The sequence below is a fragment of the Idiotropiscis lumnitzeri genome, chromosome 5 (assembly GCF_059441095.1).
Source record: "Idiotropiscis lumnitzeri isolate Australia: NSW breed Sydney's pygmy pipehorse chromosome 5, RoL_Ilum_1.0, whole genome shotgun sequence".
NCBI lineage: Eukaryota > Metazoa > Chordata > Actinopteri > Syngnathiformes > Syngnathidae > Idiotropiscis > Idiotropiscis lumnitzeri.
The window spans coordinates 17,840,401-17,853,111 of record NC_142395.1 but is presented as its reverse complement, the minus strand read 5'-3'; the positions used below and the strand labels follow the sequence as shown (position 1 = coordinate 17,853,111).

The 12,711-nt window shown below is 39.3% G+C and overlaps 1 protein-coding gene across 1 annotated transcript; it reads left to right on the top strand.

The window, feature by feature from the left end:
- Positions 1–4,357: 4,357 nt before the first annotated feature.
- On the top strand, positions 4,358–12,487 carry LOC148337111 (COUP transcription factor 2-like). The gene is made up of 3 exons (XM_088296285.1): positions 4,358–5,136; positions 8,459–8,986; positions 12,023–12,487. Exons 1-3 carry the CDS (start codon positions 4,707–4,709, stop codon positions 12,295–12,297), a joined length of 1,233 nt encoding a protein of 410 aa, XP_088152411.1. The 5' UTR covers positions 4,358–4,706; the 3' UTR covers positions 12,298–12,487.
- Positions 12,488–12,711: the final 224 nt, after the last annotated feature.

Genomic DNA, 12,711 nt, shown 5'->3' with positions numbered 1-12,711 from the left:
TTTTTTTGCAAAATGTGAGCAGTTTACTTTGGGAGTGGTATCTTTGAAATTAACAGCAAGCTTTATAAGCTTTTTGCCAGCTATGGAAAACCATTCAATAAGCGGTGGTTTTCCTTGGAGTGGTGGAATGGCCGATTGAGTGCTGGGGACCTTTTAAGCAGAGGATTAAAAATGGGCATTTAAGTAGAAAATATTGCTTTTTTTTAATTAATTTTGATTATTTCTTATTATTATTATCATTATTTCAACTACATGAATTTGTATTTTTTTAAAAAAGCTTTACGTCCTGTATATTCTTTGGAAAGGATTACGATGATTGTATGTTCATTGTATATAAATTAAATATACTATTTTTGCTTTTAATATAACGCCAACTTTGCTTAATTATTGTGACGTGCGAAAATACTTAGCAGGTTACCATTTACTTTGTTTTTCTGAATCAAGTAAAAATACAAACTATTTAGTATTCATCTTAGTTGTCCCAAGTGATAGAGCTTATAACTATTTTGCATTTTTCAAATTATAATTTATAATATACTGCAAATTAAAGAATTTATTAAATTATTTTACCTTTGCAATTTCTCAAATTGTCTCTAAAATTCTAATATACGTATATATATATATATATATACATGTATATTTTTTTTAAATATATATATATATATATATATATATATATGCTGGCAAGTGATTAAATTGTTTACCTAATTAATCACAAAATATTTCCGTTATTAATTACAATTAAGCACATTTTTCAACTATTTTTTTAATATCTTGGAATTTTAAAAAAAAATCACTTTGGTGATGCTGCATCAATTCCAAGATATCATTCAAGTAAATATCTGTTACAAGCTTAGCAAAAAAATAGTAGTTGAAAAATGTGATTAATCACAATTAATCATGGAATTTTTAGTGATTAATTAGTTAATTAGTTAAAAAAATTAATCACTTGACAGCACTAATATATACGAGTGTGTGATAAAGACACTAAAAAAATCAAATGTATATTAATAGAATCAAGGATCCTAAATTCACTAGTAAAGTCATTACTCTAAATCTAGGACCTGCTGTACAAAGGAATTGAAATGCCTTTTTTCCTCTCTCACAATTAACAAGTATTGACAAGATCTTTCAAATATACCACCATCTAGTGGTCACGAATAGAATTGCACCATAAATAAACAAGATTTATAAAACAAGAGTTATCTGTGTGAAAGCGTTCGACAAAATAGCAAGAAACCACGATGGAGGGGGATTGACTGCAATACACAAATTAAGGAAATGTGCGTGCGTGTGCAATGTCATCATTAAATGGACTTGACTGTGCTCTGAGGTCATACGTGTCCTGTCAAAGAAGCAAGATTGGTTGTGACAGCGCACTGGTTATCCACCAGAATCTCGTTTCCGCCGTGGATCATCAGCGGGGTCTCCGCTCAACCGGTATCTCGCCTCATAGAAGACGGATCAGGGGCTGATGGAGCCAGGTCACGACGGGGCTTCAGCGGAGGCGTTCTGGGGGCCGCAAGTGCTTCCCGGCGGAAAGCACGCCATTCTATGTCACAAGTGACTCTAAGGTCGTGTCGCTGTTTGGGCGATTGACTCGATGACGCGGGACTGGACGGCAAAGACGCAGCTGACAGACAAATGTGTCTTCCACTCGTCTTCACTTTTCAAGCGCTGTGACCTCCGCAACCCGCGGAGCACCTCGTCGTGACCTTGGCCGTCTGTCACGCACGACCGATAACATTGTGAATGTAGTCACTGAAGACGACAGCATGGTGAGGCGTGCTTTGCAGGTGTGAGGTTTGCCGTTTGGTGCCAAATTCGTTTCTCCACATGCCATTTGTCACTTTAGGGTTTTGTTGTTCGCGAACGATTCGTTCAAAATAAATGAATCATTTCAGTGAATGGATCACCTCAAGTGATTCGTTATTTTCTCAATTCGTTTGAACTCTGCCATGCACGTTGTCAATCATCAAGAACGAACAATCAGCAGCCAGCGTCAGATGCCGGAGGGATTTTACAGAACATACTGCCACGCTACTGGCATTCAGTGAGTGAACGTGATATCATTTCTTGTTCGCGAACCAGTTAGTGAGAGAACTTCGTTCATGCTGGGTGGAGTTGGGGCTGGGCACACAATTCGGTGACTGAATTTTTTGAATGATTCTTTTTGATGAACTGATTCTAATGATTCAGTTAACTTCAAAGATCTACCATGCCCATCACTAGTCTACAAAGAGAGTTATGACATCTCAATGGATGTCTGTATTATACTGACCCCTGGTGGCCAAGGTGTGCACATCAGAGGGAGCGCCACAATGTTAATTAAATTGAAACAAAAAGATGGCATGACTATAAGATTTTTTAAAGATAAAATTTAATAGTGTGTTATTCTCATTGTTAAAAAAAACATACTACAAACGTTTTTGTTGGGTTTTTATGCAAGGCTAGAACAGATTAATGGCATTACCATTAATTTCATACACACTCTTATCTCAAGGCACTATTGTACAGAAGGGAAGCAACAGTCACTCCATTCATTGTAGAACAAACAAAAAAATATCTAATTGTGATTACCCCCAAACTCCCATCTACTCTAAATATTGCGATTTCAATTCAATATCTTCATACTAATAACATAACCCATGAATTAATGTGAAAAAAATACGGGTCAAAATTAGCATTTTGCCCCTCATTAAAAGACATTCAATAGCAAAACTGAGAATCACAAATTTTGGAGTTCATATGACACGCATGATATTGTTACTGCAACACATTTACATCACCAACGCATGGGACGCAGGTGGTCGAAGTAAGCTCGTTACTACTTACACCACAACCAGCAAGCTAGCAACAGCGTGGCTAAACATGTTGCAGAGTCTCTGAAAAAACTGTGGCTTCAACTTTTCATGTTGCATGAAACAACAATATGTCAACATCTAGACTGCACTTAAGCATTCTTAAGACACTATAAACTGTAAATAAATATTCATACAATACACACAATTTAAACATCACCTTATTCTTGCCAGATGATAAGCGAGTCAAGTAGAATTGGTTGCACCTGGCCAGCCCGTCTATGGTGAACACGCTCAGGTCAGTCTCTACAAATCACGCTCACTTCTGCCTACCGACCTTGAAAATCACCTGTGTCACTCGTGCCCAGTAGCTTTAGTGCCACCTGTCTGATCGCGTCACTGCCGATAACCCATCCAAAACTTTCAGGACAGACATTCAAAATACCTTTGTTCTTGTAACCCTTCTCGAGTGCATCATATCTCCCCCTTTGTGTCCCCTTATTAACCCTCAACACCCCCCCTGTACCTTTTTTATGGGCCTCAAATCGAGTCTGCTCTATATGTTTCCCACTTATGTTCCAACTGTGGGGCCCCATGGTCCTCTCTTTTTCCCTTGTCTCTTTCTTGTGTGCCCCTGGAACGCCCCCCCCCCCCCCAGTCACACACACGCACATGACTACATCTGCTTTCCTTGTCACCGGATTGCACCCCACCGCTTACACACGCACACAACTTGTATCTTTATTATGTTCCCTGTGTGTGCCCCTTGTGTCCTTACCCTTATCAGGCCCTGTGTGTGTGACAACATGTCTGGACGCAAGGCCTCAGGACGTTTGTAGCACTGAGTCAAACAGCATTTACACACGACTTAACATCAACACACAGCGGCTTCTGAGGACAAGATGTGGATGACTGCATCTTCACAGGCATGTACATGATGCACAACAAAATTCAGTGCTCCCTATGGTTGAGTAAAGTGATATTTATTTATTTTTTTCTTTTTGGGTGGGGGATCAATGATTTCTTTATTTTTTCATGATAAAAAAATATAAGAATATATATATATATATATATATATATATATATATATATATATATATATATATATATATATATATATATATATATATATATAAGGTTTTGTTTCAGCGATTACAGTCATGATTTCCCACATGAATCTGAACCAAATAATCTGCTCTAGGGTCAACACCTTTCTTTTCTACCATTCGCAATGGGGATAATCTCATTGGTTATTCCTTGCTACCACCAGAGAGCGGCATCTCACTGATGTTACGCGTAGCGAAGAGCTGCACCGGGTCACGTGGTCAGCGCATCCTACTCACACATGCACGTGTTAAACGCGCATTCACACACGCGCCTACACGCAAAGGCACATGAACGCACGCACCCCAACACATTTACAAACCCACCCCCCCCCCACACACACACACACACGCACACAACATATTCAACTACGCTTACACGCTGGTCGCTCCTCTCGCTTCACCACGCCTCCCTTAATCACGTCACGGCGGATGATGTCACACCCCTTCCTTGTCCTCTTCAGTCCAGGAGCCAAAAAACATCATCAGACCATTCAGACCTCCACGCGTGCTCTTTCTCTCTTTCTCTTCTTATTTGTGTGCTACTCTGGGGGCGTTTGGGGGAGCAGGCCCTGTCTGGAGAGCCGGGTAACAAGTTGGAGGACCTGGACGTGGATTTCTTTTTATAATTACTTCGACAAAAAAGGATAAGCTTGTTGGGTGGTCTCCGAGCGCGCTCCTCTTCTTTCTCTGTGGATGTCATGCGAATCAGCGGCTTTGATTTTTTGTCACTTTCATCCTAAGTGGTGGTGACAAGAAAAAGCAAAAAAAAAAAAACAAGACAGTGAGGAGAGGGAGGTTTATGACGGACATGGCGATGGTGGCGTGGAGGAACCCCGAGGAGGGGACGCTCTCTTCCCCGGTGTCGCACGTTGCTCCCTTGGCTCTGCCAGTGCACATGAACCCAGCGGCAGCCTCCATGGAGATGCCCCCCGCTGCAGCACCACCCACCACCACCAACAACAATAGTTCTTCGTCGTCGTCCTCGTCGTCGTCGGACAAGCAGGCGAGCGCGCACATTGAGTGCATCGTGTGCGGCGATAAGTCCAGCGGGAAGCACTACGGCCAGTTCACCTGCGAGGGCTGCAAAAGCTTCTTCAAGCGCAGCGTGCGCCGCAACCTGAGCTACACCTGCCGGGCCAGCCGAACCTGCCCCGTCGACCAGCACCACCGGAACCAGTGCCAGTACTGCCGTCTCAAGAAGTGCCTCAAAGTGGGCATGCGGAGGGAAGGTACGCGCCCTCAGCAGGACCGATGTTGTCCATTCCTTTGCACTTATTCGGGCACCAACACTAGTCATCCGTATTATGACGTCAATCTCCGACATTTTTCAGTTGCTTCAAACAATTCCAATTTAAAAATGCTCAGATTATTTATGACCTAGTGCAATATTTAACCTCCCAAATTTGGCCTTCTGAGAACATTCCTAAATTTGTCATTATTAAATTTTTTAAGACAACATTGCCAAATTGATGCAGGCATTTACTGTGCATATTTACCGTCTCCGTCCACATTTCTTGGTCAATTAAACGCATTCCATGGTGTTTATGAAACATGTTAAATCAATTTACAAACGTAAATTGGCTGCAGGTTAAAGTAGGCTCAGCAGTTGAACATATAGGGAGAAAATCTCATCTTGCAGTTTGGCAACAAAGCAAAAATCTACGCAGTATAAGTGTAGTATGCACAATGAAAATGTGTGATTCTTGATTATCATTATACTCATAATCCCTCAAGGGGAAATTCAACTTTAGTTCAACTGCATATCCTGTAACATTTAACTTAAAACGTTTTTTTAATTAATAAAAGTGTGCTATCTTGGGACATTTACATTTATTTACAAATTATATATATATATATAAATATATATATATATATATATATACATATATATAAATATATATATATATATATATATATATATATATATATATGCCACATCTTTATTTATTTACCCCCCCCCAAAAAAAAATGACAAACGATCAATTCCATATTTTTGTAGGTGTTGTAATGTTGATTGTAAAAAATAAAATTCAATCCTCAAAATGAATGGCCTTCTTCCAGAATTTATATTTCACCAAAATAATAGTAATTCTGGTCCTAGATCTTTGGTGCACAACGTGGTAATTTTGGAGATGAACTGCAGTGTATTGTTTATTATGCTGACTATTTTTTAAATTAAACAATTAATATAAAGTTAAAAATAAAAAATGAAAATTTGGTTTGAACAAACAAAATAATTAAAAACAAATCACATTTGAGGACGTTAATCTACAGCCAAAATGGATGCCATAAATAATGGAGAACCATGTGATTTATCTCAGCCAATCAATAAAGATAGAATTTACAATACAGTATTGTTAAATATTTACATATGCATATTTTATAGACATAAGGAATTAAAACATTCCAAAAGCAAACAGCATAAATGCAACAATTTAACATTGAATTCTGATAATAACATTTGGAATTTCAATTCAATTCATGGGTAGATATTTTTTGAGGTGTAATCAAGTCTCCTTTTTTCATCTTTTTTTTTCAATTTCAAACGTAAGAGGTTATTTTATTTCCATGTCGAACAGGAAGCAGATTTTGTAAGAGTCCAAATGGATACTAAACACAGTATCCTGCGTGATCTAAGTCAGCCAATCAGAAAAAGAGTTCAATGAAAGAAAATAACATCAGGCGGTTGCATAGTTTAAAAAATGTTTAATTCAAACGGATACATGTACTACAGCTATTTTGGGGGGTTCACTCATCATTCTCATATGTACGTGTGCGTCTGTGTGTGTAAACAACACCCATACACTATCACCAATACACATGAGCCCATGTAAACGAATCTGGATCGAATCCAAATCAAACGAAATTAGTGAGTTTGGGTGTAGCCAAAGTTTCAGGCTTGCAGTAGAAAAGGAGGAGCATGGGTCTGAGTGTGTGAGCGTGAGACTGTGTGTGTGGGGGGGGGGTGTATGTGTGTGTGAGTGTGTGTGCGCGGGCGCGCGGACGAACGTGTGCGTGCGTGGGTATGGGGGGTGAAACCAACCGGGACGCCAAGAAGACAGCCAGTCCTAAATTTAGCACCTCTCCAAACCCCCTCTGGCGTGACGGCGGAGAGGCTCGCACGCGATCCCGAACCCACTTTAATCCTCTCCTGTCTTCTTTTTTAAAGTGTGTAGTCTGGTTTTATGGCATCTGTCAAGTACATATTGTGGCACATGATGTTTTGGGGCATATATGAATTCGATTTAGTGTATACATTTGTTTTCATGGCATATTTCAACTAATTTTGTGTTGCATCGTGGCATTTATGTACAGTATGTGCATATAGTTTAAAATGTGTTATTTATTGTAGCCTATACCCATTGTGCTGTTTTATGGCACCCTGGTGTTGTCGTTTATGGCAACTTTCAAATGATTTATTGTATGAACACACTTGAAGTGGTTTTAATTTTCTTGCATGGTATGTTTCAGGAAATGTATGTTTTGAAGCAGTTTAAGTATGTTGACTGTTGTTTTATGGCAGGTTTAGCATAATCTGCTTCTTTATGACATATTTAAAGTATATTTTGTGTTTTTTTTTATGGCTCATTTAGCATGTAATATTCTATGGCTGATTCGTTTTTGGAACATTTGGTGTACTGTATTGTGTTGTTTTAGGGCATATCTATGCCTTTTTCTTGTTATTTTTATGATAGATTTAAAGAATAGTTTGTGTTATTTATGGCATTTAGGCTCAAATCTGTTATGATGATGGAACATTTAGTGTATACTGCAGTGTATAGCATTATTTTCTGGCATATAAATTATTATTTATTTGTCCTTGTTGTGTTATTGTCCACTTATTGCATATGGCATGTTTTAAGTACATTTAATGTACAATGTTGTTTTATTTAAAGTATATTTTGTTATTCTTGAAACCTTTAGTTCATATTTTATGGCCTATTTTCTTTAGGAGACATTTAGTGTGCTTTATATTGTTTTATGGCATATTTATGTATTATTGTGTGTTGTGTTATGGTCTATATAGTGCATAGTGTGTTCCATGGCATGTTTTAAATAATTTTTTTGCACGATGTAGTTTTATAATATAGTTTGTATTCAATGGTCTTTATGACAAATTTAATGTAGAATATTTTATAGCCTATTTGTTTATGGAACATTTAGTGTAATGCATAGCATTGTTTTATGTCATATTTATTAATTATTTATTTTGGAGTGTATGTTGTGTTCTGGTCCATTTAGTGGATAGTGTTGTTTCATGGTCCATTCGACGTATATTTTATGCCGTTTTATGGCATGTTTTAAATACATTTATTGCAAGAATATTTAGTGTTGCTTTATGGCATGATTTAAGTATTTTTATTATACAATAGTGTGTTTTGGGCAAATTGAAAGTATATTTTGACTATGGCGCATTTGGCTATAGTTTGTATTGCTTTCTGACAAACTTAGTTTATGTTTTTTACCATTATCCTGTACGCAATTGATTGTGTGTTTGTTTGTTTTTCATGTCACATTCACAATCCTTTATTTTTTTTTTTCTTTGTCCAGCGGTGCAGCGAGGGCGGCTCCCCCCAGCGCAGTCGTTCCACGGCCAGTTCTCCCTGAGCACGGGGGAGCCCCTACAGTGCCACTCATACCTGTCCGGCTACATTTCACTGCTGCTGCGGGCCGAGCCGTACGCCACGTCGCGCTTCGGCACGCAGTGCCTGCCGGGCGGCGGCGCGGTTGGCATCGAGAACATCTGCGAGCTGGCGGCACGCATGCTGTTCAGCGCCGTGGAGTGGGCTCGCAACATCCCCTTCTTCCCCGACCTGCAGGTGTCCGACCAGGTGGCTTTGCTGCGGCTCACCTGGAGCGAGCTGTTCGTGCTCAACGCGGCGCAGTGCGCCATGCCGGTGCACGTGGCGCCGCTGCTGGCTGCCGCCGGCCTGCACGCTGCCCCCATGTCGGCCGAGCGCGTGGTGGCCTTCATGGACCACATCCGGGTCTTCCAGGAGCAGGTGGAGAAGCTCAAGACGCTGCACGTGGACTCGGCCGAGTACTCGTGCCTCAAGGCCGTCGTGCTGTTCACCACAGGTACGTGACGTCATCGCCGACCGTCTGGTGACCCCACAAAGATGATGATTTCATGTGATGTCTTATCACGCAGAACGTGACACTTGGCAGATTAAAGCGTGAAACCGTTCACGATATACCGTGATATTGAACTTTGCTGAATATAGTGTTTTTCCTAATTTAAAGAAATGTAATTTACAAGAACACACACACACACACATATATATATATATATATGTTTCTCATGGTTATATAACATATTACACGAAAAAAAACTTACAGCTATAGTAGTAGGGTCAAAAGATAGCAAGTCACCAGCCCATCACTCCATATGACGTCATGAAGACAATGTTACCTCAAAAGATAGAATGACGTTTTCAAATTATGAAGGAGATTATGTATCACATTTATAAAACTATGCAATGTACCAGTGAATAATAATAATGAGGAGGAGGAGGAGGATGAAACAATTCACAATGTAATCATATATGAATAGAACTAATCAAATAAAACAGTTTTTTAAAAAAGTTAAGGTCAAGTCGCATTTAGAAACAAAGGATGGCAAAGGACAAACAAAATGTGAGGAAAAATAATAATAAAGTTTGGGATAAACATTCAAATAAATTATCGTCACATAAAAAGCCTGCATGTTGAATATTGTACTTGCAAGTTTTTGTACATATGAGGAAAATCACCAACATGTAAATTGTTGAGATACATGTTTTATCAATTTTCCTTACTAAATATGTTAGGAAGCATAAAAGAGAAAGTATACCTTGCAATAAAAGATGTATAGGCATTTACAAAAGGCAGCAGCATCTTATGTAAGAGGTTCAGTCAGCGCAGTCACCTCACTTGACCTGGTTGAACAAGGCCGCCCTTAAAGGGACAGGCTGCATTTCATGTGTCATGGAGAATAAGAACTAACTTTGCATCAACTATGTGGAGTGGACGGAATGAAAAACCCTTACCCTTTGCTGTTCGTGGGTGTGTGTGTGTGTGTGTGTGTGTGGGTTGTTTTATGGCACATTTAACGTACATTTAGTGTTTGTTGTTGTGTTGTTGCTATAGCATATTTATGGCATATTTAGTGTATTGCGATGTTTTCTAGCTCATGTAGCCATGTTTTATTACATGCTTAAAGTGCATATAGTGTATGGTGTTGTTTTATGGAATGTTCATAGTAAATCAGTGTATAGTGTTGTTGTTGACATTTTTATAGTGTTGTGTTTAACACATTTGGTGTACAGCGTTGTTTTATGGCATACTAAGGTATAAAGTCGAATTTGTGTGGTTTTATGACAAGTTTAAAGTCTATTTAGTGTACGCAGTGTTTTATGGCAAACTTAAAATATTTTTGTAGTATTGCTTTTCTGGCTTATGTCAACAATGTTTCTTGTAAAATGTTGTTTTATGGTACATTTCAAGTAGATGAAGTATAAAGTGTTGTTTTATGGCATGTTTCCCGATATATTTCTTGTATTACTGCAGCTGGTCCATGTGTGCTTGTGTTGGGGTCCGCATGAGTCTGTGTGTACACGTGTCATCAAAGTGGGACAGATGTCAGTATACGTGAACGCTCGGCGCTTCTCCCGCTGCCATGTTGCAGCGCGGTGTCCTACATTTGACGGCGGCCATCTTGGCGGTGGCGTGCCGAGCGAGCGGGTCAAACGAGGTCGAGCTGAATGTTTATCTCGGCGGCAGCTTGCAGATTTGTTGTCGTCTCGTACGTTCATGCGCTGTTGATCTGGTGAAGTCACAGACTCATTAAGTGATTCGTATTATTTAGTTTGATGCCCTAATGTCATTTTGAAAAGTCTGATTTTGATGAGCTGTGAGCAGATGTAATACTTGATTTGACATTTAAATCCACTCACCAAGATGAAATCATGTTGCCAAGTTTCTTTCTTTGAATGAAAAAATCAATCAAATGTTGAAATGAGAACAACTGCAAGATGTATTACAGAATAAAAAGCTTAGGTGTGTGTATATAAATACACATTTATTTCATGAATTACAGCGTATAAACATCTAATCTAAATGATGGAGGCATTGATTGATTGTATTAAAAAATTTTCGTTGGTGTTTGTTCAATTGCAAAGTAATTCGTATCAAACTATTGACAGCAATATATAATGATATAATTGATGAATTATATGACACCAATATTTGTTGATATGCATAATATGTATGTAATTTCAATAATGCACTTTGTCTGTGTACTCCAAATGTTTGTGTGACTTTATAGTTGCTTGTTTTTTGCAAATTGTGGGGGTTTTGCAAAAAAAAAAAAAAACTGACACAGACACTATTTGCACAACTTTGCAGTTCTGTTTTCTCAACATTTACGGCCAATTAATGTTGGAAAGAGCCAAATATAAAGTGCAGAGTCAAACTTTGATGCAGACTTAAATTGGGTTTCCCAAGATTGTTGGCTCTTTTAAGTTTTTGTGCTCCTGAAGTACTTCAGGCTATTCAGCCAAATGCTGCATAACTTATTGGGCAGCGCATCACAGTGCAGATGGACAATAACCTCAAACAAACTATGATAGCAACCAAAAGTTGTTTTTAAGGCAAAGAATTGGAAGGTTATTCAATGGTCAAGTCAATCATCAAACCTGAATCTGATTGATCAAATATTTCTTGCTCAAGACAAAACTGAATGGAAAATGCCCCAAAGTATAAATGCATATTAGAGGTTTATTAGCATTTTTGAGGATTTTTATCTGGTTTAGCTTTATTGAACTTGGTTTAATTTAATATTCGTTGCACCTTGTGGTACACTGAAAAGAAAGCTATTGTGATTTTCGGGCGTCAATTAATAGCGAAGGTCTTGTGTTTTCACTCCAGTTTTGTTTTTTGTTTTTTTCAGAAAATAAAACGAGCAAAAAGCTCAGTGTCCGTAAAGTCTTTGCAAAGTTTGAACTGTTCGTTTTGTGAGGATTCTCAACTCCACTTAAAACATATTATTATTTCATGAGCTTGCCTGCCACAAGATTTTGACACGCCTCTTTCTGTTTCTGTTCTTGTTCTTTTACTGGTTCGCATTCTGGGCAGACGCATGTGGCCTGTCGGACACGGTGCACGTGGAAGGTCTTCAGGAGAAGTCTCAGTGCGCACTGGAGGAGTACGTGCGCAGCCAGTACCCGAACCAGCCCAGCCGCTTCGGCCGCCTGCTGCTGCGTCTGCCGTCTTTGCGCTCCGTATCGTCGGCCGTCATCGAGCAGCTCTTCTTCGTGCGACTGGTGGGCAAGACGCCCATCGAGACGCTCATCCGCGACATGCTGCTGTCGGGCGGCAGCTTCAACTGGCCTTACGTGCCCGTCCAGTAGCGCCCCCAGTGGCGGGAGGGCAGATGAGCAGAGGTAAAATCGTCTTCTCCAGAACGGACTTGCACAACCCGAGACATGACATTGGGGAAAAACAATATAGATAGAACGTGTGCACCAAATGCTAATTTGTGGCCACAAAATACTGCTTTAAACCCACGGCAAATCGCTTATCACAAATTTACATTTTTTGTTTTTTGCTGTTACATAACTGTCTTTTGTCTGTGTTTTCAGCTATTGGCTGAAACACTCACCTATTTGCGGCGATCTGTGCATCTTGCGTTAGTTCTGTAGTGTCCCAAGATGCCACAAAATAGCGCCAAAATCCATGGCAATAGCACAGCAGTTACTAGACTTTACACAGATCTGATCAGCTCAATCAGACGAGCTGAATATTTTATTTTATTTTTGTAAAAT

Bases quoted from the DNA above. Each gene is read 5' to 3' on its own strand.
- LOC148337111 (XM_088296285.1), top strand. From the start codon at position 4,707: ATGACGGACATGGCGATGGTGGCGTGGAGGAACCCCGAGGAGGGGACG. The intron at 5,137-8,458 runs GTACGCGCCCTC...TTCTTTGTCCAG, and splicing joins AGTGGGCATGCGGAGGGAAG to CGGTGCAGCGAGGGCGGCTC. The intron at 8,987-12,022 runs GTACGTGACGTC...CATTCTGGGCAG, and splicing joins CGTCGTGCTGTTCACCACAG to ACGCATGTGGCCTGTCGGAC.